This window comes from Phocoena phocoena, chromosome 13 (genome assembly GCF_963924675.1).
Source record: "Phocoena phocoena chromosome 13, mPhoPho1.1, whole genome shotgun sequence".
NCBI lineage: Eukaryota > Metazoa > Chordata > Mammalia > Artiodactyla > Phocoenidae > Phocoena > Phocoena phocoena.
Genome location: NC_089231.1, coordinates 17,281,657 through 17,304,705, shown reverse-complemented (window position 1 = coordinate 17,304,705; position 23,049 = coordinate 17,281,657). Strand labels below are relative to the sequence as shown.

At 43.1% G+C, this 23,049-nt stretch overlaps 1 protein-coding gene across 5 annotated transcripts in view; it reads right to left on the bottom strand.

Moving 5' to 3' along the window:
• Nucleotides 1-10,483: 10,483 nt before the first annotated feature.
• Nucleotides 10,484-23,049, bottom strand: part of FECH (ferrochelatase) — a 38,545-nt gene continuing 25,979 nt past the window's right edge. For 2 of the 5 annotated variants that reach the window (XM_065889579.1, XM_065889580.1), the window contains exons 8-12: nt 20,029-20,127; nt 16,229-16,336; nt 15,651-15,815; nt 11,458-11,517; nt 10,861-10,995 (exon numbers count right to left, since the gene is read on the bottom strand). In XM_065889579.1, coding sequence (XP_065745651.1) covers nt 10,861-10,995; nt 11,458-11,517; nt 15,651-15,815; nt 16,229-16,336; nt 20,029-20,127 — 567 coding nt within the window. Of the gene's footprint in view, nt 10,996-11,457; nt 11,518-15,650; nt 15,816-16,228; nt 16,337-20,028; nt 20,128-23,049 lie in introns of all 5 variants that reach the window. The other 3 variants (XM_065889581.1, XM_065889582.1, XM_065889583.1) reach the window with 3 other exon arrangements.

The following is a 23,049-nucleotide window of genomic DNA, read 5'->3' as shown; positions in this document are numbered from 1 at the left end:
ATGGGGCTCAGTGTCCCCCTCTGTGCAATCCAGAGTGGACCCTGACCTCTCTCCAAGGACACCCCTCTCACCCACTTCTGATCCTGTTTACAGGCTTTTTCCCACCTCGGCATCTTATTTGCAGCTGCAGGTCTTGAGCCGGGCTGGGCTCCGGTCCTTCCTGCTGCCGTGGAGCATTTCCCAGGCCGCTGCGGAGTGGAAACGCTCCTCACGTGTATTTTTGAAAGATCTTGGAAGCCTCAGCATAAATCAGTAGCAGCCCATTTATGATTTTAGAATATTCTGGATAATTTATTTGGTGTCAAGGAGCCTGAACCCTCACTTTCCACCTGGGCCCCGCAGGGCTCCGCTGAGTTTCCCTTGCATGTTTGTTTTGGTTTGCCCTGAAATGCTAGCCAGCCACAAGGAGACCTTTATCATTATTCCAAATAGATTTCTCCCCTTTGTAATGACAGACTCTGGGGAGGTTGGACACTGAGCCCGTGCTTCTTCCCCTTTTAAAAAAAACAGCGGCTAATATAGAAGTCTTCTTTCCACGCCGGGCAGGCAGCAGCTCTCAGATTTCAGCCTTGGTTTGCTGTCCTTCCTGAGAGCTTGAACACTGAATGTCAGCACAGAGACCCTCTCCTGATAACTTCCTGCCGCCTTCCTGCTGGCCAAGGCAGGCAGCACACAGAAAAGTGAGCCTGGTTAAGATGAATTAAAAAATAACATCTTCCACCCAGCAGGCTCAGATTGGGGACGCTGCATACTCTTGGGACTGTCCTTCCAGAAATGGCTGAGAAAGATGCAGCTGACATTTTTAGCAATTGGCGTAATGTCCCTCCCCCGAGGCTCTCTCACATCCTTCCTGGCCATGGATTGAGATTCAGATGTGCAGTGCTCCCTGCTTTTTTGCTCTCTCAGTATTTCCTCCACCCGGAATCATGTGATCCAGCCCTAAACTCCTGTCCTCGGAGGTCAATCAGAATGACACCTTTAGTGTTTGTGCCTGATTTTATGGCCTCATGATCTTGTGCCCTTTGGAGTTCAAAGGTCACATCAGGCGGCAGGCAGGGAGGTTTTTGATGTAACCTCTGAACCCCAGAAAACAAAAGGACAGAGGCCCACAGCGACAATCCATCTAAAAATGGTCATATGAAGGATGCAACTCAATCAGCCCAGAGCATGCAAATTACTGAACATTTTTATGGAGCATCTTGCTAAACCCAAACTTAGACCAGAAGAAGGGACACAAATCCCATGATCCCGACACATAAACCAAAGCTTGAGAAGAGCAAAGAAATGAGTTTACAACCTGCTCAAAATGGAAGGATTTGTAAGATGTGATTTATAAATTGGTTTCCTCCCCTCGTCCTCCACCCATCCACATGCAAGGGCACGTGCGTGCGCGCGCGCACACACACACACACACACACACACACACACACACACACGCTGGTCAATACGCCACCACCATTCGAAAATCAAGCATTTTCCTTTCCTAAGTTTTGCCCGGCGGCGAAGCCTGCCGTGGACAGATGTGTGAGGCCCATCAAAGGCCAAGGGCTTTCTCCTTGGCCACCAGAACCGTTCTCAGAAACAGGCTGAGAGGCAGTGGATCACACAGCCAATAAGAAAGACAAGATCAGATAGGTGTCAGATAGGTGAAAGGTTAGCCCCACAAAGCAGGTCATGTTCTGCAGAACAGATGTCACCTCCCATACCACACAGATTGTCCCTCATCAGCCCTTAATACCTGGCACACATGCCCCTGGGCAAAGGTCAGACTAATTTCTGAATTGATGAGAAATACAATTCAAATAGTTCGGGAGCTGAACAGGCGGTGCTCTCATTGTTTATTACTATAGCAGTTTCATTTCTTTAAAAAATATACATCAAAGGATATCTAGCTTAGCCAGAGCAGATCCTGGTGCTGGGAAACTGATGAATAGATCTTGAGAACGTTGCCCAATAACCTCGTATGAGCAAAAGTTCTGTTCGGAGACTAGACCACGGGTAGAAAAACATAGATGTGCCTTATCATTTTAAATAAAGATTTGGTTTGCAAATAAAATGTGTCTTCTATTGTGAAATGGAAACATTATATAGGATCATCCAGGCCCTCATTGCAGACCCTCCATTTGGAAGAATCTTCTTTCTGCTCTATCTCATACAGCCACCCTCCTCCTTTCCTTTTAACTTCACATCAGATGGTCATTTCCCTGGGAGGGGTGACTAAATTTTTAATGATATCTGAACAGGAGCACAACTGCGTTGAATAACAATGTGTCCTGAACAGTGGGACCTAAAAGTCATTGTGGATGAAATAAGAACCCTAGAAAGAAAGAATGCTGGTCTGAGAGTTGGAAGACCAGCTCTGTGTGACCTTGGCCAGGTCACCTCACCTCTCTGAGCTTCGATTTCTTCATCTGTAAATTCAAATCGCACTTGTGCCTTCCTAGGGCCTGCTCAGCACAGGCTCTGCTCAGGTGCCAGGACAACCTCTAATCTGTCATGATTCCTCTGTTTCTGGACAATCGTACCTCGACACGGGAGAATGGACTAAAGAACTGGCTCTCTAACCCTGTTCTTTAACTCAGGAATCCCATAACCTGCTTCCTTCTCAGGAAGTGAAGTACAACCCACCAAAACCATTTTCCAAAGGATAACTGAGCAGCAAACATTATTTTTAAATGGGCTGCAAAATTCCCCACACTATTTTGGAAGCCCAGTCTAAGGGTATATAGGAACTCCACTAAAGCTGGTCAAAACTGAGAGCTGCCAGAGCCTCGGAGCACTCCTGGGTAGTCTCTGCCTGGTTGAGGGTTCAAGGCCACTGTGGCTGGAAAGGGCTGGGCATCACTTTGTCAGAGTACTGCCTCTTTATCTGTTTCATTGATACTCAGAGAGGGCAGGACCCACCAGAGGTCTCGTGGCTAACCGGGACCAGGCAAGATGGAAGCACCCAGGTTCCTCCATTCCCAGCCCATAATAATGGCTACCATAGTGAGTGATCACTCTGGTCCACAGCATTTGCTTTTTACCTGTCGTCTCGGTTTTTCTTTACAACAAGCTGCTAGTAGATATTACTCTTATCCTAGAGATGAGGAACCAGCATCCTGAGAGGTTTGGTTACTCAGGTCTCATGTCTGGTACATGGGGAGCCAGGGCTGGGTTCCAGGTCCTGTTGGAATCCAGGCTTGTGCTTATAACCACCCACCTCAGCCCTGGGACCCCATTTCTATGCTCTGACCATAAAGCAGGAGATGGGAGCATCCCAGATCCTGAGGCACGTGTGGGAGAGGCTTCTGGGAAAGGCAAGACGGGGGCTCCAGGGGGTTGCAAGGGATCTCCCTAAAACACATGTCTGTGGCTTAACCCACAGGACCTAGGATGTGACCCATTTTGGAAAAAGAGTCCCTGCAGATGTAATGAAGGATCTTAAGGTGAGATCACCCTGGACTACCCTGGTGGGCTCTAAATCCAACGACACATCTCCTTGTCTGAGATGACAGCGAAGATGCAGACACTGAGGAGAAGCCAGGGGAAGATGGAGGCAGAGATTGAAGTGATGCAGCCACAAGCCAAGAAACACCTGGCACCACCAGAAGCTGAAAAAGCCGAGGAAAGGTCCTCCCTAGAGCCTCTGTGGTGAGCACAGCCATGCCAGCACCTTGGACTTGCTTTCCAAACAGAGACAGAATAAATTTCTGGGATTTTTAAGCCACTGAGTTTGAGGTACATTGTTACAGCAGCCCTCGCGAACTGAGATGAGATGGAATAAGGATTTCCTCTCGGAAAAGTTGTGCGCATTTTTAGGACTTGTGGATCCAGAGGGAGCCGACCCTACCTGTGTGCTGCCAGCAGCAGGTCCTGTCAAACTGAAATTTCTATTCTTGCAGGAGGGATGAGAACGAAAAGGCCACCTGGAAAATTAACACCCCCCCCCCCCCCCAGCCCAGACACCAACGTGCCGTCCTCATGCCCTTTACCATTATACAGCTTCTAATAATGGCTTTTGGGACTATTATTCCATCTACTTTTTGCCTAATGGAGCCCAGTTTCTTTCTCAGGAAGACCTGGCAACTGACCCCAGACATGTTCTAGCCTGAGTCCAAAACCCAGATTTACAAATTAGCCGAGGTGAGAGTGTGTTAGAGAAACATTCTTTACTTTGTTGATGCTTCCCTTTAGATTCCTTTGCCTCCCAAAATACATGTTAAATGTAATTAGATTTAGGAATTTCCCTGGTGGTCTAGTGGTCAGGACTCCGCAATTCTATTGCAGGGGGCACAGATTCCATCCCTGGTCGGGGAACTAAGATCCCACAAGCCGCACAGCATGGCCACAAAAAAAAAAGGAGAGGAAAGAAAAATGTAATTAGATTTACAAAACCCGCTTCCATAGAAATCTTAGGGACACGCTTCTTACTTAAAGTATGGTCCACGGTACAGATTGCTTGTTTATTCACGATGAACCCTCGGGTTGTGAGATGAAGGGAGCTGGACTTCCTTCTAAGATGGATCTCCTAAGATGACAGGCAAAGCAGCAGGGAGGGCTGATGGACTGGATCACCTGTCCCTGTACCTGTTCTTCTCATCTATAGATCGGAAGGACCATCTACCCCAAATGAGGGCAGCTTAGAAAAAGAACAACACGGTTTACTTCTTACACGGTACTGTGGACACAGAGGTGCATTCGATTGTCATCCTTGACACCTCTTTCCAGCGTCTCCCAACCTTTTTCAGGTAGAACACAGGTCAGATCCTGCTTTGTATGTGCTGCTCTGAGGAGCCTGGAACAATACTGTTCTGATGGCTAGAGATGAACATCCTGGGAGGTCAGGCCAGTGTAGGCCACCTCTGTCCACCGCAAGGGCCGAGAGACCAGCAAGCAGCCAGACCACGAGAAACCTTCCCGAGCACAGGAGTCAGCAGGTTCTCCCTTACAGATATCTCTGACTACCTATTTAATACTTAATAAACCCAACTTAAAGTAATAATAGTGTCCCAACCATCAGACGCAAATCTTAGAAAGACAGAAAGATTTGAAGATGTCTCCAAAAGCAGATAAAAGGAGAGTAGAGGTTTTTAAAACTAAGAGCTTATGCTAAGATTTTTTGATAAAATGAAATCAGCATAATAACAGATTCTCTGGGACTCTGAGAATTAATCCTTGGACGCTGGAAAATCCTTGTGGATGTGTAGTTTGGGGAATGTATACAAGCCCAGAACAAAGAGTCCTTTCCTCCAGCTCTCCCAACCTTCAGGTGCATGCACGCGCGCGCGCACACACACACACACACACACACGCACACAAAATGAGCCAAGAAAGAAGGAAAGAGATCAGTAATGAGAGAGCCCACTAATGGGTTGGTTTATGTATAGAACAACAGCCCATCACTGTTCCATAAAATAATCAATCAAGCACTTAATTTTAAACATAAAAGTAAGCTGCCAGGAGACTGTTAATAGATAACCAAATAAATTAACAGTTGTAGGTGGGATTTGAAACCAGGTCAGATTTCCTTCTTCCCCAAGCTCCGAGCCCACGAGTATAAAGGGTCTCCCCAGCTGGGCACTTGATGTCACACTGTTTCCAAGTGGGAAATCCCCTTTTATCCAATATCCCCTCTCAGCAGGCTGGTCACTTCAGGGAATTGTCCTTTGTGCGTCTTCCATAAATTTTATAACGCTGCTACTTTACAATATTGATGGGCAACTGGGCCTTGGCCGAGACCCGCAGTGGGTTAGCATGGACATGAAAACCTTCAGAAGCGCAGAAACAGGAAGGAACACATTCCCTGCTGACGTTTCTTAAAGGGACAATTGTGTAAGTGCAGTGGTTACCTGAGTTGGAGGCCGGCCCGGCTTTGATGGACGGCCCTGCCCTCTGAGAGCCACACGGCGACAGGCTGGCAGGCGGGACACACACAGGCAACTCTCAGGTACCTGCAGACCCGTAAAGGGTAAGTGAAATCCACACATAATCCCCCAAGTTGTTTAAACCTGAAACTCAACTTTCTCCCAACATTCAAACTCTTTGCAAAGTTACTGATGAAGGAGGATCGACAGCTTTAGAGTCTGTCTCTTCTCTCTCTACCTGTGACCTTCTCAGGGCAAGTGACCCAAAGTAAATGCAACAAGGAACATAAAAGGCAGGACTAGAGAATTGATCCCTGATTCCTAGAGGCTCTGTGAGTGCTCTGAACTTTGAGGATAACATTCGTTCTGCCATCACATCTTCATGAAAAAACAACAGAGTAAAATTCCACCTCCTAGAATAAAGTCACACTGAGAACAAGACAGCCATCGTCTGCTAACCAAGTGAGTAACACAAGTCAATAATAGCTACCATTTATTGGGCCTTTAACACACACACACACACACACACACACACACACACACCCCACCCAAACACTGCACCTTACTAAATACATTAGGCATGTGATCTCATTTAATCCTCTTTTTAAAATCTGCATAAATATCCTTTGATCCAGAAAACCCACTTCTAAGGGATATTTCCTGTGGAAATGACTGAGAATATGTCCAAAGATTCTGTCTATAAGGATGTTTATCAGATATAAGCAAACCTTCGCCTCTCAGGGCCCCTGTTAGTACAACAGGCCCGTGGGATTTTGTTGGACACAACTGGCATCTTACTAAAAAGATTAAAATTTCTAGTAACCATGGGGTAGCTTCCACTCTAAAGAGACAGCGATCTACAGAGCGAGCTACCTCTCTCTATATAATGAATCTGGGAACAACGCAAGTATGCGATCCACATAGACCACGTCCATCATCCCAGAAAAGTTCCGTTTGAGGCAGTAGTGTTTTGGTAAATGGTCACCAACCAGCTCTCTGAAAAAAACAATCTTTACGTACATGTGTGTATGTTTATTATAACTTTTACCAGTATAAAAGATACAGGATGCACAATTTACAAGTAATAATAAAATACATAATTCTCTTTACCGTAAATTCCATATAATCAATTCTCAGAGAATGCTTTTGTTGACTTTTATCAAGCTCTCACATCTGTAGCCACCCTATATAGTTCTGCCATGAATGCTGATGTTTTCATTTACATTAATGAGTGATACAAACGTAAAACAACTTTGTATATCAAAACTTCACTTGGATAAATCGGCTATTAGTTTTCACATAATGGGAGGATATTTCCTCAAATTTTCGTGCTATTCACGATGTAATGGCTAACGACATGACAACTTTTAATATGTATGAACATTTTTTCCACCACTTTAAGTCTAGGTAATCAACAAAACAATCAAGGAAGCCCTACGTTGTAGTATTTGCTGATTTCCAAACGTAAATAGCCCTACTGTAGCCAATTTCAAGCTACCAACGCGGTCACTGAACAAAGCTGGAGACGTACAGTAGCTCATCATCATTATATAGTATTTTCACCATATAGGTATCATAAACATAAATAACCTCTAGAATAAAGATGATAAAATATAGTAAAATAATAGGGAAATGATTTTTGAGTATTTGTTACTTTTTAAAATATAATTAAACTGTAAGATATAACACTTTTAATAATTGCTATGTGTAGCAACCTGAAATTTGAACAATTGGCCAGCAAGCCCCTGCTTGTATGCCTGTGCAGTTAATCCCATCTCATGTATATAATTTTTTTTTAAATAAGGAAAAGGTAAAAATACCTCATGAATTCTCAGGGTAAAATCTATTACTTCTTAATATGTCAGGAAAGTAAAGCTTCAACCCCTTGGGGAGAGTGGAAGGAAAAAAGCCGGCCTGCGGCTGCTGAGACAGCACCTGGAACATCAGAGTGACAGCTGTCAAACAACCAGAAACAGGACCCGGCGACTCCTGCCCAAGGGCTTATAACACAGGTTCAAACCAGGCTTCTTTCCAAAGATGTTTTTAATTCCAACATCCCTCCTAATGGCTTACCGTAGACTAATTTAGCCAGGAGCTGTTAATGCTAAAAATGGAAGCTAATGATTTCAGCTAGAAACGATTAAGCCGACACTATCAGAGTGTATTGTAAGAAACTGATTATCACGGGTGCATTTGTTTTCCACTTCCTCTTCCCTGTAGAAAGGCTTAATAAGATTCCCACAGCAAAAGCAGAAGCACTTCTTCCTCTCCTGGGAGCCTAGATTGTGAATGTGTTCTCTGGAGGTCACCCACTCCCCAGAGCCCTCCTAAGACTCATCTCACGCTGGGAGCCATGGTTCCGCTAAAGGGCGCCCACTGCTGTTGCTTGTCACGTTGGTGCCATTCAGCGAATACTGACAGCATCAGCTTCTTTCTCTGGACTGCCCACCGGTACCCACCACTCACCTCGGTGCCTTATGGCTTGGCACACTTTATACTTTCCAAAATAAGTGTATTAAGAAAAGAAGCATGTCTTTTAAGGCAAAGATTAGATAATAGTCATACCACACAACTGTCCAGCCGGAAGAAATCTAGCAAAAAAAAGATCAAGTTTTCAGGTGCCACTGTTTGAATTAACCAGGAATGTTAGAAAGCAAGCATACAAAACTTCAATATAATTATGACATGATTAAATATTTCAACTGGCAATGATTTAAGCAGAATTCAGGTTTCTTGAGCCATCCGATATTCAGGCTTAATTCATTTGATGTGCATTCCCTGAAACCTTATGACGCTAGCTTCTATAAAAAGAAAGCTGAATGTCACAGAAGGCCAACTGGACTGGGAGAAGTTACTGAAGGGGTTTTTTTACAATGGACTCTCTATTATTAGGCAATTAGAACAACACTCCTAGGAATGATATTTACAAAGTCTGGGGTACAACCTTGATGAAATGTTTTTAATTTTATAATTTTTAGAAATAAGGAAAGAAAAGATTAGCTTTTGTCTTTCTCTGAGGATTTCCATATTAAGACGGAGAAACTGAACGACCTTAATTTAGGACACTAGTTTTGGGGTCAACTCAGAATTTTCTTTTTCCAGCTTGCAACATCTCAATGAATTTCCCATTTCCACCCAACGTTGGGAAGCATGTTCCTGGGCCATCTTCAGGATCCGACAGAAGGGGTTTTATAGGCTGGGTTGAGAGCTTAGAGATGCAGTACCAAGGGTTCAGTCAAGGGCCCTAGGTTTACACACCAGCGCACGTGTACACACACAAATGTTAGTTCTTTCTTACGGCCGCCAGCTTTAAACTCTGCCCTCTGGCTAACACACGAGTTGCTCCTTACGCCATCCCGCCAAGGTCACTCAAAGCCTACCTTGAACCTAGTCCCCCCAAAGTACGTGGAAACAGAAGAGGAAAATTCTAAACAACTGTCTATGCCTTGTACCCTCTTCTGGAAACACAATCTACTAAAAGGAAAGCCAATTTGGGAAAAAAAAAGTGTAGATGCTACTCAAATTTCAGAGCTGTTATCAGTGTGGGAAAACTATTAACTAACGTGGATGGCATGTTACTTTTCTTGTACTACCAAGTAAATTCCTCTTATTTAATAATTTTGATTAGTAATGAATTTGGATTACTTTTGATTTAACAGAGAGAATGAATCAGACTGGTTAAAACCTTAATGATGTCATATTTATTAATATAGTAAATACTGAATATAGAAGGTCTATGACTCCACTAATACTTTCACTGGCTTAAATAAAAAAAAAGAAAGGCACTTTCAAAGAACAAAGTTGTAAGGCTTAAAGGAAAGAGAAAGTAATTATTACAAATTCACTGTGGCTCCATCAGAGATTTTTAAAATCCATATAAATCCAGGTATAGAAGATCTGACTCTGATCCTACATTATTTCTACATTTTTAGGACAACTTTTCACTCACAAATTCAAGGTTACAATGGCATCTAAGATAGCCACAGGAAAAGACTAACATGAAATACAATAATATGAATCATATTTGTTGCATTAGAGTGGTTATTTTCCTTTTCTCTATTTTTTAAATTTCCTATAGCACGGTTATATAATTTTTATAATAAAAATTGTAAATTAAGAATTTGAGGTTACCAAACATCGTTGACTTTATAAAATAAATCTTCAAACAAATATGCGGAAAGGGGACATTCAACCAAGATGAAGAAGATGCTCAATGGAAATGTCCACGAGGTCCTGAGAGGAGCTCTGGACATGAAGCCCTTCATTAGCATTTCCAGCCCCCCTCTCCTGTGGCACCAACGATTCCCACCAAGGTGGGGATGACAAATGCGGGATTGCTACACGTTTATCAGCCCTGTGTGCCTGGGGAATCTCAAAGCACTTTTGGAACCTACACTTGATTCGGTTTCATGGTGAGGAAAGTGAGGTTCACATACAAGGACCAAAATGGCCGATTACTAGTGACGTCACTGGCAAGAGCAGCCGCTGTAGGAACCACATCACCGGACCAGCATCCTGTAACCCACGGGCTGACGGAAAGATTAGGTACCCTTTCTTTTTTCAAATTATATTTCATTTACTCAACTATGTTCACTTTAAAAAAACAAGTATGAGATTGTAAACAGACCTCGCTCACTCTGACAGCCCCACAGAGGGCACTCTCCGTACCCCTGCAGGGGTTTTGGGGGGCAATAAAACCAAAATTGGTACTGAAAATACGTGTGCATCTCATAAGATAAATTTTTAAAACTCATTTTTAAAATAGCCTAGTGGACATTCCAAACTAGTAACTTCACCCAGAGAGGGGAACTATAAATGCTTACTGTGTTGGTCTGTAAAAAATACCCCTCAATAAGGATTTCAGAGTCCATTCCTCAAGAAGGTACACAATTTGTGGCCAAAGGCTATGCCCACATCAATGTGACTCCCTCCCTAATGCTAAATACATCCTCCTCCACCTCGGAGGTGTCTGGAGGCTGGGCACCTGCCAAATCCCCGCGGCGCTCTGGCGGGGTCACAGCTGCTGGCTGCTGAAGAAGGACTTGGTCTCCCTGCAGACGGGATTCACGCAGAGCGGGCAGCTCAGGGTCAGCTGCGTGGAGCAGCGCTCGTTGGACTGGATGTGTGAGTGCACCAAGTCGGCCAGGGCCTGGAGACAGACAGCAAGCAGGAGAGACCCATCAGCAGCAGAGCGGCCGCAGCTTCCCACACCTCCCCTCGCCCATCCCCCAGAGGAGCCACTTTCCTTTCATTCAAAACCTATGAACCCTTTGAACCCAATTCTATGATGTCTTCCTTTCCTAAGAATTCTCAGCTTAGAGAAAAGTTTCAAATACAGGTTTTAGAAAAGGAAATCCTCTCACCCCACCTGCTGAACCTTGTCTCTGAAAGGCAGATTTTTAATTAGACATAGTGATAGGTGGGTAGAAATAAGAAAACGGGGGCTCTCTAAAGGAGAAAAGAGCGAGAGCATAAGGGATTCGATTTTATTTTTGTAATTAATTGGAACTCAAAATGTTCTAATATGTGAGAAAACCAATATTCTGTAAGAGTTTCTCAGAGGACTGCTCTCCGACATGTTCTACTGAAATGGTTGTAACACTAGAGATACCTTCGAGAACAGTGGATTTCCATTAAGAGACTCTGCTCTTCTGATGTTTTCAACCCCACACTGAAATCAAATGAGAAAAGGGAGGAAAAATACATACACGTTTTATTTTCCTTTTATTTTTTTTTTAAAGAAACTGCTACAAAAAATAAAATAAATAAATAAACACACATACACAAACACAACTCGAAGTCTTAGTACCAAAGTGTTCCCAGACTACCCAGAAATGAAAAACAGTCCGGGGACCAGACATAGTTGCTGATTTTCACCCCTTTATTGTAAAATTGCTCTTCAATTTCTATTCCTTCCCTCATCCCATTACCTTCCCATGGGTGCTTTGTTTCCAAACCATTTTTGAGGTTTGTATCTGATAGAACACTCAAGTAATTTAAATCTGCTTACCATTCTTTTTTCAGTCTACCTTTCTAATGCATACTTTTACAGACTCTACCTAAGCAGAATGTTGCTTTAATGACATAAATTTTTACACGTTTTGATTCCAAGTGCCAAAAGAGGTAAATTAATTTAATGTATATTGAAACTAGATTGGATCCAATACGCACAGTTGGGTTTTTCAATATATTCTTACATAGAAAAATCTAAATTAAAAACCTAAGGATTGTTTACAACCATCCCTGCTCCCCTCTCCAAAAATATCCAGTTGATTCCAGCTAATTATCCCCCAAATAACTGAGAAGTATCTAATTCTTATTTACTCAGGTAGCTAGGATCTTCTCTTTCCCTTTCTGAAACGCTGATGGCTTTTTTGTTGCTTTATCTTTTAAGTCAGAAGACTGGGAAGGGGAAAATGGTGAGATTCAGCAAACACATAGTTCTCAATTTAAAAAGAGATTGATCATATTCCAAAACTTCATGTAGAAGTAACAGCAGGATAACCAGTTGGTCAGTGTTCTCAAACTGTTTTTTTCTTTCGGGCCACACTGCACGGCATGCAGGATCTTAGTTCCCCGAGCAGGGATCGAACCCGCGCCCCCTGCAGTGGAAGTGAGGAGTCTTAACCACTGGACCACCAGGGGAGTCCCAAGTGTTCTCAAACACTGTTCATGGGAGACTTAAAGGATGTATTTCTGTAGGACAATCCAATAAAATATGTATCAACATTTACATTCCATTGCTAGGAATTATTTCTAAGAAAATAATTGGAAAAATGATGTTTATTACAGAGCAGTTTATGAAAGCAAAAAATTAGAAACATCTTAAATGTATACCTCCTAGAGAAATGGAAATAAAAACAAAAATAAACAAATGGGACCTAATGAAACTTCAAAGCTTTTGCACAGCAAAGGAAACCATAAACAAGACAAAAAGACAACCCTCAGAATGGGAGATAATATTTGCAAATGAAGCAACTGACAAAGGATTAATCTCCAAAATTTACAAGCAGCTCATGCAGCTCAATAACAAAAAAACAACCCAATCCAAAAATGGACAGAAGACCTAAATAGACATTTCTCCAAAGAAGATATACAGACTGCCAACAAATACATGAAAGAATGCTCAACATCACTAATCATTAGAGAAATGCAAATCAAAACTACAATGAGATATCATCTCACACCAGTCAGAATGGCCATCATCAAAAAATCTAGAAACAAAAAATGCTGGAGAGGGTGTGGAGAAAAGGGAACACTCTTGCACTGCTGGTGGGAATGTGAATTGGTACAGCCACTATGGAGAACAGTACGGAGGTTCCTTAAAAAACTACAAATAGAACTACCATACGACCCAGCAATCCCACTACTGGGCATATACCCTGAGAAAACCATAATTCAAAAAGAGTCATGTATCAAAATGTTCATTGCAGCTCTGTTTACAATAGCCAGGAGATGGAAACAACCTAAGTGTCCATCATCGGATGAATGGATAAAGAAGATGTGGCACATATATACAATGGAATATTACTCAGCCATAAAAAGAAATGAAATTGAGCTATTTGTAATGAGGTGGATGGACCTAGAGTCTGTCATACAGAGTGAAGTCAGTCAGAAAGAGAAAGACAAATACCGTATGCTAACACACATATATGGAATTTAAGAAAAAAAATGTCATGAAGAACCAAGGGGTAAGACAGGAATAAAGACACAGACCTACTAGAGAATGGACTTGAGGATATGGGGAGGGGGAAGGGTAAGCTGTGACAAAGTGAGAGAGTGGCATGGACATACATACACTATCGAACGTAAAATAGATAGCTAGTGGGAAGCAGCTGCATAGCACAGGGAGATCAGCTCGGTGCTTTGTGACCACCTAGAGGGGTGGGATAGGGAGGGTGGGAGGGAGGGAGACGCAAGAGGGAAGAGATATGGGAACATATGTATATGTATAACTGATTCACTTTGTTATAAAGCAGAAACTAACACACCATTGTAAAGCAATTATACTCCAATAAAGATGTAAAAAAAAAAAAAGAAAAAGTATACTAATACATTTTTAAGAGGAAAAAAAGTTACAAAAACAGTGTGAATAAAATACCATTTTTACTAAATGTGTAGAAGAGTACCACTTTCATTAAGATACACACACATTTAGAGGGAAAAGGGGACTTATTTTTAACAAAATATTAACATATCTCTCAGGGGTAAGAGTCTGAGTGAGTTCTACTCTCTATGTCACACTTCTCTGAAATGAGTTCTTTATTATTTTTATTATCAGAAAGCAATAATTTCTATTTGGGGCAAAAATTTCAAACTACTTTTTAGAGAAAGTTAACAGTTTGAAATGTAGTGTATTCTCCCTTCAAAATAAGGAAATTAATTGTAGTAGATGGTTTTCTTTATTCTCTCTAGAGGCTAATATATTAGTCACTAATAATCCATTTGATTACTAAGGAATGACCTCAGTTTGGTTATATGAATGAATGTGAATTACCATGCAATACAAACAAATCTTTGTTTTCCAAATACACTGGTATGAACGACCACTGCACTTCAGTTTTCTAGCAAGGTCACCATTAGCCAAGGTCATTGCTGGCATATAGAAGGCATCATTTTTTTGTTTTGTTTTGGCTGTGCCACGTGGCATGTGGGATCTTAGTTCCCCAACCAGAGATCGCCTGTATCTGTAGTGGAAGTGCAGGGTCTTAACCACTGGACTGCTGGGGAAGTCCCTAGAAGGCATCGGCAAATGAAGTCCATAGACAACCCTACAACCTCATGTGAGCCAACTACGACTTCCCCATACATTCCTTATCAGAACTACTGACAAGTAACTTAGGCACCCTCTGCCTTCATCAATGTGTGATCGATGACCAGTACATCCGTACAAAAACCTGTGGGGTCGGGTGCTGCTGAAGCTCTCCCCCAGTCCACTCTCCACCCTTCCTTGCACCTGCCACCTGGTCCCAGAAAGGGTGAAGTATCATTCGAGGCCGGGGCCCCATCCATCACACGTGGGGTGACCAGGGCCAAGAGGTCTGGTGGAAGAGGAGAGGGAAGGGCTCCTTGGGTCCCAAGGGTTCCACAATTCCCATAGAAACAATGCTAAGAAGTGGACTCAGGTTTCAGGCCGGCCCTCAGAAGCCCCGAGATGGGTCAACAATAGTTTTTCTCCATGTGAATGACAATCACATCCATCTTACATTACAAGACAACTCGGAATGGTATCTGTTATTTCAATAATCAGACTGATCACAACATAGTAGCAAAGAGCTAATTAAGTGAGTGCATACAGAGGTCAAGGAAGTTACACATACTGTTCCAGTGTTCGTTCCACGCCCTTCTCTTAAATGGCGTTGACTCCTATGTGCCTCGAAACCCAACCAGAAGCAGTGTAACAGCCCAAGTAAAGGGCACTCTTAGGCGAAGAAGAGGAATTATAGAACAAGGAAATTCTTTTCCTCCAAACTGGTGAGAAGTACAATTATTTTTTTCTTAAGGAAATGTAGTTTTTATTACTTTCAAGGGGTATAGTAACTCAAACTAAACAAAATGATATCGCCTGCAGTGATCCCTGGGCTGCCTGGTTTCACAAAGGCACAAGAGTGCTTTCCCACTGCAAACATGCGATTAAGTTGATGTGTTCGGATCAGTACTCAGATGAAGTATTATTCAGAACAACGAGGCCACGGTACCTGCAAACATATATACTGAACGATAGTTTTGAATGACACAATTAGATCACTGCAGAGAGAGTTTCCTTTTAAAACAAATCACAATGGGATTGATAACCACACTTACCTCGCTGGCTAGAACTTGAGAGTATTCGATGTCCAGTTCATACAGCGTTTCAATGTGATCGCTGGTAAATGCTATCGGAACCAAAAGGATGTTCTTCCTCCCCCGCTCACAAAGCCCTCTAATGGCCTCGTTTGTCAGAGGACCCAGCCAGGGCATCGGGCCAACCTGTGAGAAAGGAGGATGAATGCACACAGGGACCCACGTCTCACCACAGCCCACTGCCCTGGACATACACACACCTCCCTGTAAGAGTGAGGGCCACGTTTTACACCTTCTCTAATGGGTTCTGGTATTTCTATATTAAGCTTGAATCCTTCTCGAAATTGGCAAAATATAACAATTCCTATGATTACAATTAAAAATAATCTATTGTTTCAATGGAATCGAGGAATTCCAGTAGTCACTTGATTTTCCCTCCTTCTTATTTGCTTGCAGAGTTCTTTCTGCTCATGGGAGCAGTCAGGTTACAGAACATTGTGCCTACGTGAAAGGGCCAAATCTAATCATTTTATAACTTTGTCCTAAAATACACATCCTCAAGAGAGCTGACTGCCTGCAGATGTGTGGAAGCCACTTACCTTGGACTGCCAAACCAGTCTGTAGGGATTGGAGTAACCCAGCTTATCCATGACTCTCTGGACAGTGGCGCCCACCTCCTGAGGATAGGGGTCCCCTCTGTTGACCACCTGCAACAGAGACACGGGTGTTCAGTCACCAACACCGTGAAGGGTGCTGAGAGCCTCGGACTATGTGGTGAGGTGGCGTGAGCCCTGGCCCTGAGGCCGCCCCTTGTCTTCTGCGCTAACGACCATGCCATCTGACCTCAACGCCCAACTTCCTTGGATCAATTTCATCAGCCAAAGGAGAACACTGTTCTCAATCATCTCTAAGGCCCGTAGGAACATGTCAAATTCTGTGTCCATGTTGTTCATGGGAGATTGACAATGTATGGCGATGGAGGATGGGTTTCTTCAATCCCCCATCTGAAATAGGGAAAATGAGACAGAAAAGCTGGGAAGGAAGAGGCAACAAGGGACGGGCCTTCACTCCTGGTAGTCACCTGAGGGGCTGATTTTATTTCATTTTATTTTATTTTTATTTCTGGCTGCACTGCACACCTTGTGGGATCCCAGTTCCCCGACCAGGGATTGAACCCGGGCCACGACAGTGAAAGCCTGGAATCCTAACCACTAGGCCACCAGGGAACTCCCTGATTTTAGAAATGAAATTGAAAGAGTGCTGTACGGGGCTTCTCTGGTGGCGCAGTGGTTGAGAGTCCGCCTGCCGATGCAGGGGACACGGGTTCGTGCCCCGGTCCGGGAGGATCGCACATGCCGTGGAGCGGCTGGGCCCGTGAGCCATGGCCGCTGAGCCTGCGCGTCCGGAGCCTGTGCTCTGCAGCGGGGGAGGCCACAACAGTGAGAGGCCCGCGTACTGCAAAAAAGAAAAACAAAAGAGTGCTGTACGGACAGTGTGAGTCTATGGGGACCAGGTGGACACAGAGTAAACACTAGTGGAAGAAGAGAAAGAAGCGGCACGTGGGCTCAGACTCCAGGCTCCTCAAGAGCATGGCCTGTGTGTTCTAATCCCTTTTCCCCACTCTTCCCACAACAGCGGACCATGGCAATGCTTTGTGCACAGTGCCTGTAAATGCTACTCACAGCCAGAACAGCTTGCTAATACCTCTGAAAATGTTCAGGAGAAGTGTTACTTTCACTTCTTTAATATTTAGTTGTGTACTAACTCCCTAGCCCCCTTACCCTGCTTTATTTCTTCCCATAGCACTTATTACCTCCTAATATTCCAGATTATTTTCTTATGTATTATGTTTATCATCTGTCCCCCTTCCCCCATGCTCTGGAGGCAAAGATTTTTGTCTATTTTGTTCACTCCCATATCTTATGATAGAGGATAGAAGACTGCCTGGAATATAGTAGGTGTTCAACAAACATTGTCGAAATAAAATGATGAACCTTTTCATGATATTATTAAAAGTTAGTTTGCCATTAGAAACATAAATGTAGAAGGAATGAGGGAAATATAAAGTCACCATTAGAACAGCACAGAAATATCCACTGATGGAGGCTAAAATTAGTGGGCAAAAGTCTGAGGAACAACAAGATATTTGCACGGTCTCAAAGTAGCTTGCCTAAGATATTTGTAATTACAGAGAGAAAAATAGTGACCTTATAATGGACAGATCCAGAAGATACCACCTTAGACAAATGACCAGGGATCACGTCACAAGTAGTAAAACATACTGCCAGCATGTTCCCCTGATACGCTACACTGAGGACAGACCACCCCAGGGTTTTTTTTTCCTGATAATACACGACCTCAGTCTAATCATGAGAAAATACCAGACAAATCCAAATGGAGGAGCATGCTACAAAATAACTAACATTCTACTAAAATCTCTCTTCAAAAATATCAAGGTCATGAAAGACAAGGAAAGTATGAGGAACTGTCACAGACTGGAGGATCCTGAGGAGACGTGACAAGTAAATGCCATGTAAGATCCTGGATTGGATCCTGGAACAGAAAAGAGACAACTGAGGAGGAAGTGGTGACATCTGAGTAAGGCCTTCAGGTAACAGCACTGCACCGCCGTTCGGTCCTTAGTTTTGATCCCTGGACTCGGGTTATGTGAGATGTCAACATTAGGAGAAGCTAAGGGAACACGGTACTATTTTTGCAACTTTTCTGTAAGTCTAAAATGACTTCAACATAATACGTTTTTAAAAAGTCATGACGAGGGGCTTCCCTGGTGGCGCAGTGGTTGAGAATCTGCCTGCCAATGCAGGGGACACGGGTTCGAGCCCTGGTCTGGGAAGATCCCACATGCCACGGAGCAACTGGGCCCGTGAGCCACAATTACTGAGCCTGCGCGTCTGGAGCCTGTGCTCCGCAACGAGAGGCCGCGATAGTGAGAGGCCCGCGCACCGCGATGAAGAGTGGCCCCAGCTTGCCACAACTAGAGAAAGCCCATGCACAGAAACGAAGACCCGACACAGCCATAAATAAAAAAAAAAAAAAAGTCATGACGGGGAAAAAGTCATTAGAAGCGAATGCAGGGGAAAACGAAGAGCTTGTGAGAACGGTTTTCTTGCTCGACAATCCCTCTGCCTTCCCTACCCCATCCTTATCCTCCTGACTTCATGGTATTTCTCAGTCTCACCCAAGACCCTGGGCAGCAAAAAAACCCCAAATAAACAAACCTGGAAGCAGCATCTTCAGTCCTTGAGGGGAAGAACGGGAAGTGAAGTGAGAGACAGAGGAGAGAAGGCAGCACCTGGAATCGTTCCCGTATAAAAACGTGCTTCCTCCTTTCCTGGCTAGAGAGCTTCCCTTCTGGCACTTCAGACACGGCCTCATCACACACAGGACGGTTATAAAAAGGAGAAGGACAGAGCAAGAGGACGGACATGTGAAGAGAATTTGCATGGGACCAGAAAAGAGAACAGGCAGGCTTCCAGAAGAGAGAAGTTTCTCTCCAGAGCTGCCTACTGCTGAACCTGGCACCGCTTAGGTGACAAGCGGGAGAGAGAAGCTGCAACGGGCTTGCCCCTGGTGACCACCAGGTGGCAGCACAGACCAATTAGAAGAGTGGCCCCAGACACGACACTTGTATTAACTCCATTATCCCTGGAGTTAAAACCTTAATAACACCGAAGAAAATGTAATTCTCTACCTCTCCAGCTTTGAAAGTAATGTTTTTAGGGTACAATGCTGGTTCTAAGCTGATGAAACTGGCTGCTTATCCCAAGCACTTCTGTATATCATACATACACCAGCTCCATCATTCTTGTCTCCACAAATGCAACAGTGATGGCACAGATGCGGTATCTTAATGAACACCCAGTGTAATATGAGAAACTCAGGAGCAACCAGATCATAATTTGACACACTCTATATTCACTGGCCAAAATGTGCTCCCTAGCCTTGGCAAATTAAAAACTAATCACTTCCGGGAATTCAAACAGCCCAAGTCTTGAGAACAAAAGAATGGGGTTGAGGGCTTCCCTGGTGGCACAGTCTACAATCCAACACCCTGAAACGTCAGGCTGAGTTCCTTCAACAGGGCAGGCAAAAAGCAGTCTCCTTTTAACTGTCCCACTTATTAAAAATTCTTATGTAGGAATATATCTTCAAGTTACCATTTTAAAGGGACTTATTGAGACAATGTCTATTCACAATAGTATAGTCTGAATGAATTGTTATTAGGCTTCAAGAAACGAGTCTAAAATTAGCACCAAGTTCAGTTTGAGATTTTAGAGTTCTTCCTTGCACTGGGCTTAGGCCAAACGGAAGCTGAGTCCATGTCACACATTTCGAAATCCTCTACCACTGGGTCATCCAACAGAATGTTCTTACTTACAGACATCGGCAGCGAGTGAGCAGAAAAAAGAATGACCACCTCGCGTCTCTTCTCAAGTGGAAAATGGTCCAGTTCTTTCAGAATGTGGTCGGCAAAGCACTGTGGGAACACCAAGAAAGGGGGATAAGGAGGGAGCGGGAAGAAAGACATGGAAGGAAAAGAAAATATTTTTTTAAATGAGAGCGACACCAAAACTCTCAGAGAAGCCCTCAAACATCAGAATTGTCTTTGTAAAAAAAACTGCAAACTGTACAGTCTCTCTTGCTTTGGTTCATCATCAAAATGGCTCATAACGGTTTCAGGGGCCTGGGGAATTTGATGGGAAACTTCTAAAGCTCGCTAATGGCTCACTGAAAACGAACGCTCTGGACGCTTCCCCTTGGGAGGCACAGGGCACACTTCCAGATGGAAAGGAAACACAGATGGGAAGGAGAAGTTGTTTTAAGACCTCTCATTTGCTCGGCTAGCAGGAAAACAGCTTACAGGGTCTTACTAAGTCTCCCTTAGCTTGGCTTTCAGGCCTATCACATTAAAATACATTAGACAGAAATAACAGAGGAATAAGAAAATGATTCTATTTTTACGACCTTTTCCTCACTGAGTCAATCTTCATGACAGCCTTCATAACAACAGATGAGAGGTTGTACAACTCTCATTAAATCCACAGAGCAGGGAGCTGAGGCTGACTGGGGGGCCCGTTCAGCCCGCTCAGCCGCATGGCATCTGCGGAACCTGGGCTAGAACGCAGCCCCCCTTCCTCGTCACATCTCTCTCCACCAGACCAGTTAACTCCCTTCCTTAGTTGGCACGTCCCCCAGTCACAACAATAGGTGCTGAAATACCAGGTCTGAAGAGGCTTTCTTCTATCTCACTCTTTAATCACTCTGGCATTTAACTTATAAAGCAAATGCTACAAAGGACATTAATGAGTCAATGGACAAAATTGGAATATGAATGTAGATTAGATAGATTTAAGTATCAATGTTAAATTTGCTGAGGTAGATTATTGTATCATTGTTATCGAAAAGAATATGCCTGCTGTTTAGGTGTAAAGGGTGGTTTTATAAGTCTGTATGTATGTATGTGTGTGTGTGTGTGTGTATAAAAATCTTATTCTCAAAAGGTTCAGGAAAAAAATTATGTATACATAGACACACATACATATGCATACACACACAGCATGCAAATGATAAAGCAAGTGGGATAAATGTTATTAATATGTGAATCTAAACAAAGAAATGAGAGTTCCTTATATACTATTCTTAGTCTTGTAACTTTTCCAATGCTTGAAATTATTTCCAAATAAAAAGGTTTTTAAAGCATTATTTTAAAAAATTATAAAGGACAGTTTACCAGAACCATGTAAATTTGTACTTGTTGGCATTTTGATATATCAGTGGTTAATACTATAGGATGAGCAAATTATTACCTAATAAATATTGGGATATTATTAATCTTTCCAGAACCCACAAATTTTGACAAATTAATGCTCTAAGGCACAAAACAGTACCTAGAGAGTTAGTTCCCTTTTCAAAATGTGTAATTTACCTATAGAGTCAATGTGATAGGATTAGATACAGATAAAAGCAATATTTCCTGGTGGTCTCTGCAGTGTTTGGAGACTAAGGATGCTCAGAAAAGACTGTACAAAGGCCTAGATAAGGAGGCCCAACGCAAAGTTTAAGTAGGAGCCTGGGACATACATTTACACCAAATATCCCAACAGCTAGATACAGTAGTAAAATGACTATTTTGAGTAATTACTACCTATAATACGTATTGATAGAAATGTAGACTAAACACACAATTTTTAATTTCAGTTTTTACTTTTAGTTTTTGTTTAGTTGGGGTTCTTTTCTATTTCCACTAGATATCAAATCTCCTCACGTAATCGTCATGATACTAATAAAATCTAACCATAAATTTTTGTTTCCTCAAAATTTTAGTAGTATTTTTTCCTTTTATCATCTTGCATAACTGCAAGTAGAAACACAATTTGTTACAGCTTACAACAGACTCAGTCTTTATCAAAATAGAGGAGCCGTGGGCGAGCAGAAGTGTTCCTGAAATCATCTAAAATCCATCTGCGCTATTTTCTATGCGCAATCCCTCTGCAGAATGAAAGAAGCCGGCGGCTCTCAGAGCCTTCAATCACACCATATAGGAGGGCAGATAAATGCCTCTAAAATTCCCTTTCATTTTATGAAGGGAGACTTCCTCAGTGAAGAGACCTTTCCATCTTTCTGCTTCCCCCCTTTTCAAAGGACTGAATATTAATGCAAATCTAATTACTCCCTCAATTAGGGCAGGCAGATGCTGTGCAGATCCCTCGGTTCTCTGCGACCACATGTCAGTGCTAACCTGAAACCCCCCTTGTTTCCAATCACAGGCCTCCAAGAGCAGAACAGGCAGGCCAGGCTGGGGCTCAGGCGGTCCGGACTGGACCCAGCAAAGAGCAAACTGGGAGGGAGGTTGGGGGGGAGGACACCACACTGAGACCAAAACTACACCCATCCCTGAGGGAAGGTGCCTCCTTTTCACTTCGCACTTTTTACTTAAAACTGGATTTCAACCTAAGCGTTAACCCTTGACAGCACCTACGGGCCTAAGGAAAACACCGTCTGCTCAGGGGCGAGCCGGCCTGCTTTCAACGATGTCTACCACCATCTAGTGGTTATCGATTTTAAGTTACTCCAGGCTTCAAAAAAGTGTTAAGCTGGTATTTTGCCAGAGACGGTCCGAGGAATGAAAAATAAACGGATGAAATCCACATCACTTAGTATTTCTTCTACCTAAACTAACTCGAAGGTAGAAACTTCCACCAACAGAACAAAATAATATTTGTTTGATCAAGGACAACAGCCAGTAGTACTCCCCTATTCAAAGGGCGAAAAGGTACATAATAACACCAATTCAAAGCTTTAGAATTGTAGCTTTAACCGATTCTCCTAAAATCAAATATCTATTACTATAAATATTACAAATATAAACTATGTAGGAGAAATTTCTTTTAATATATGA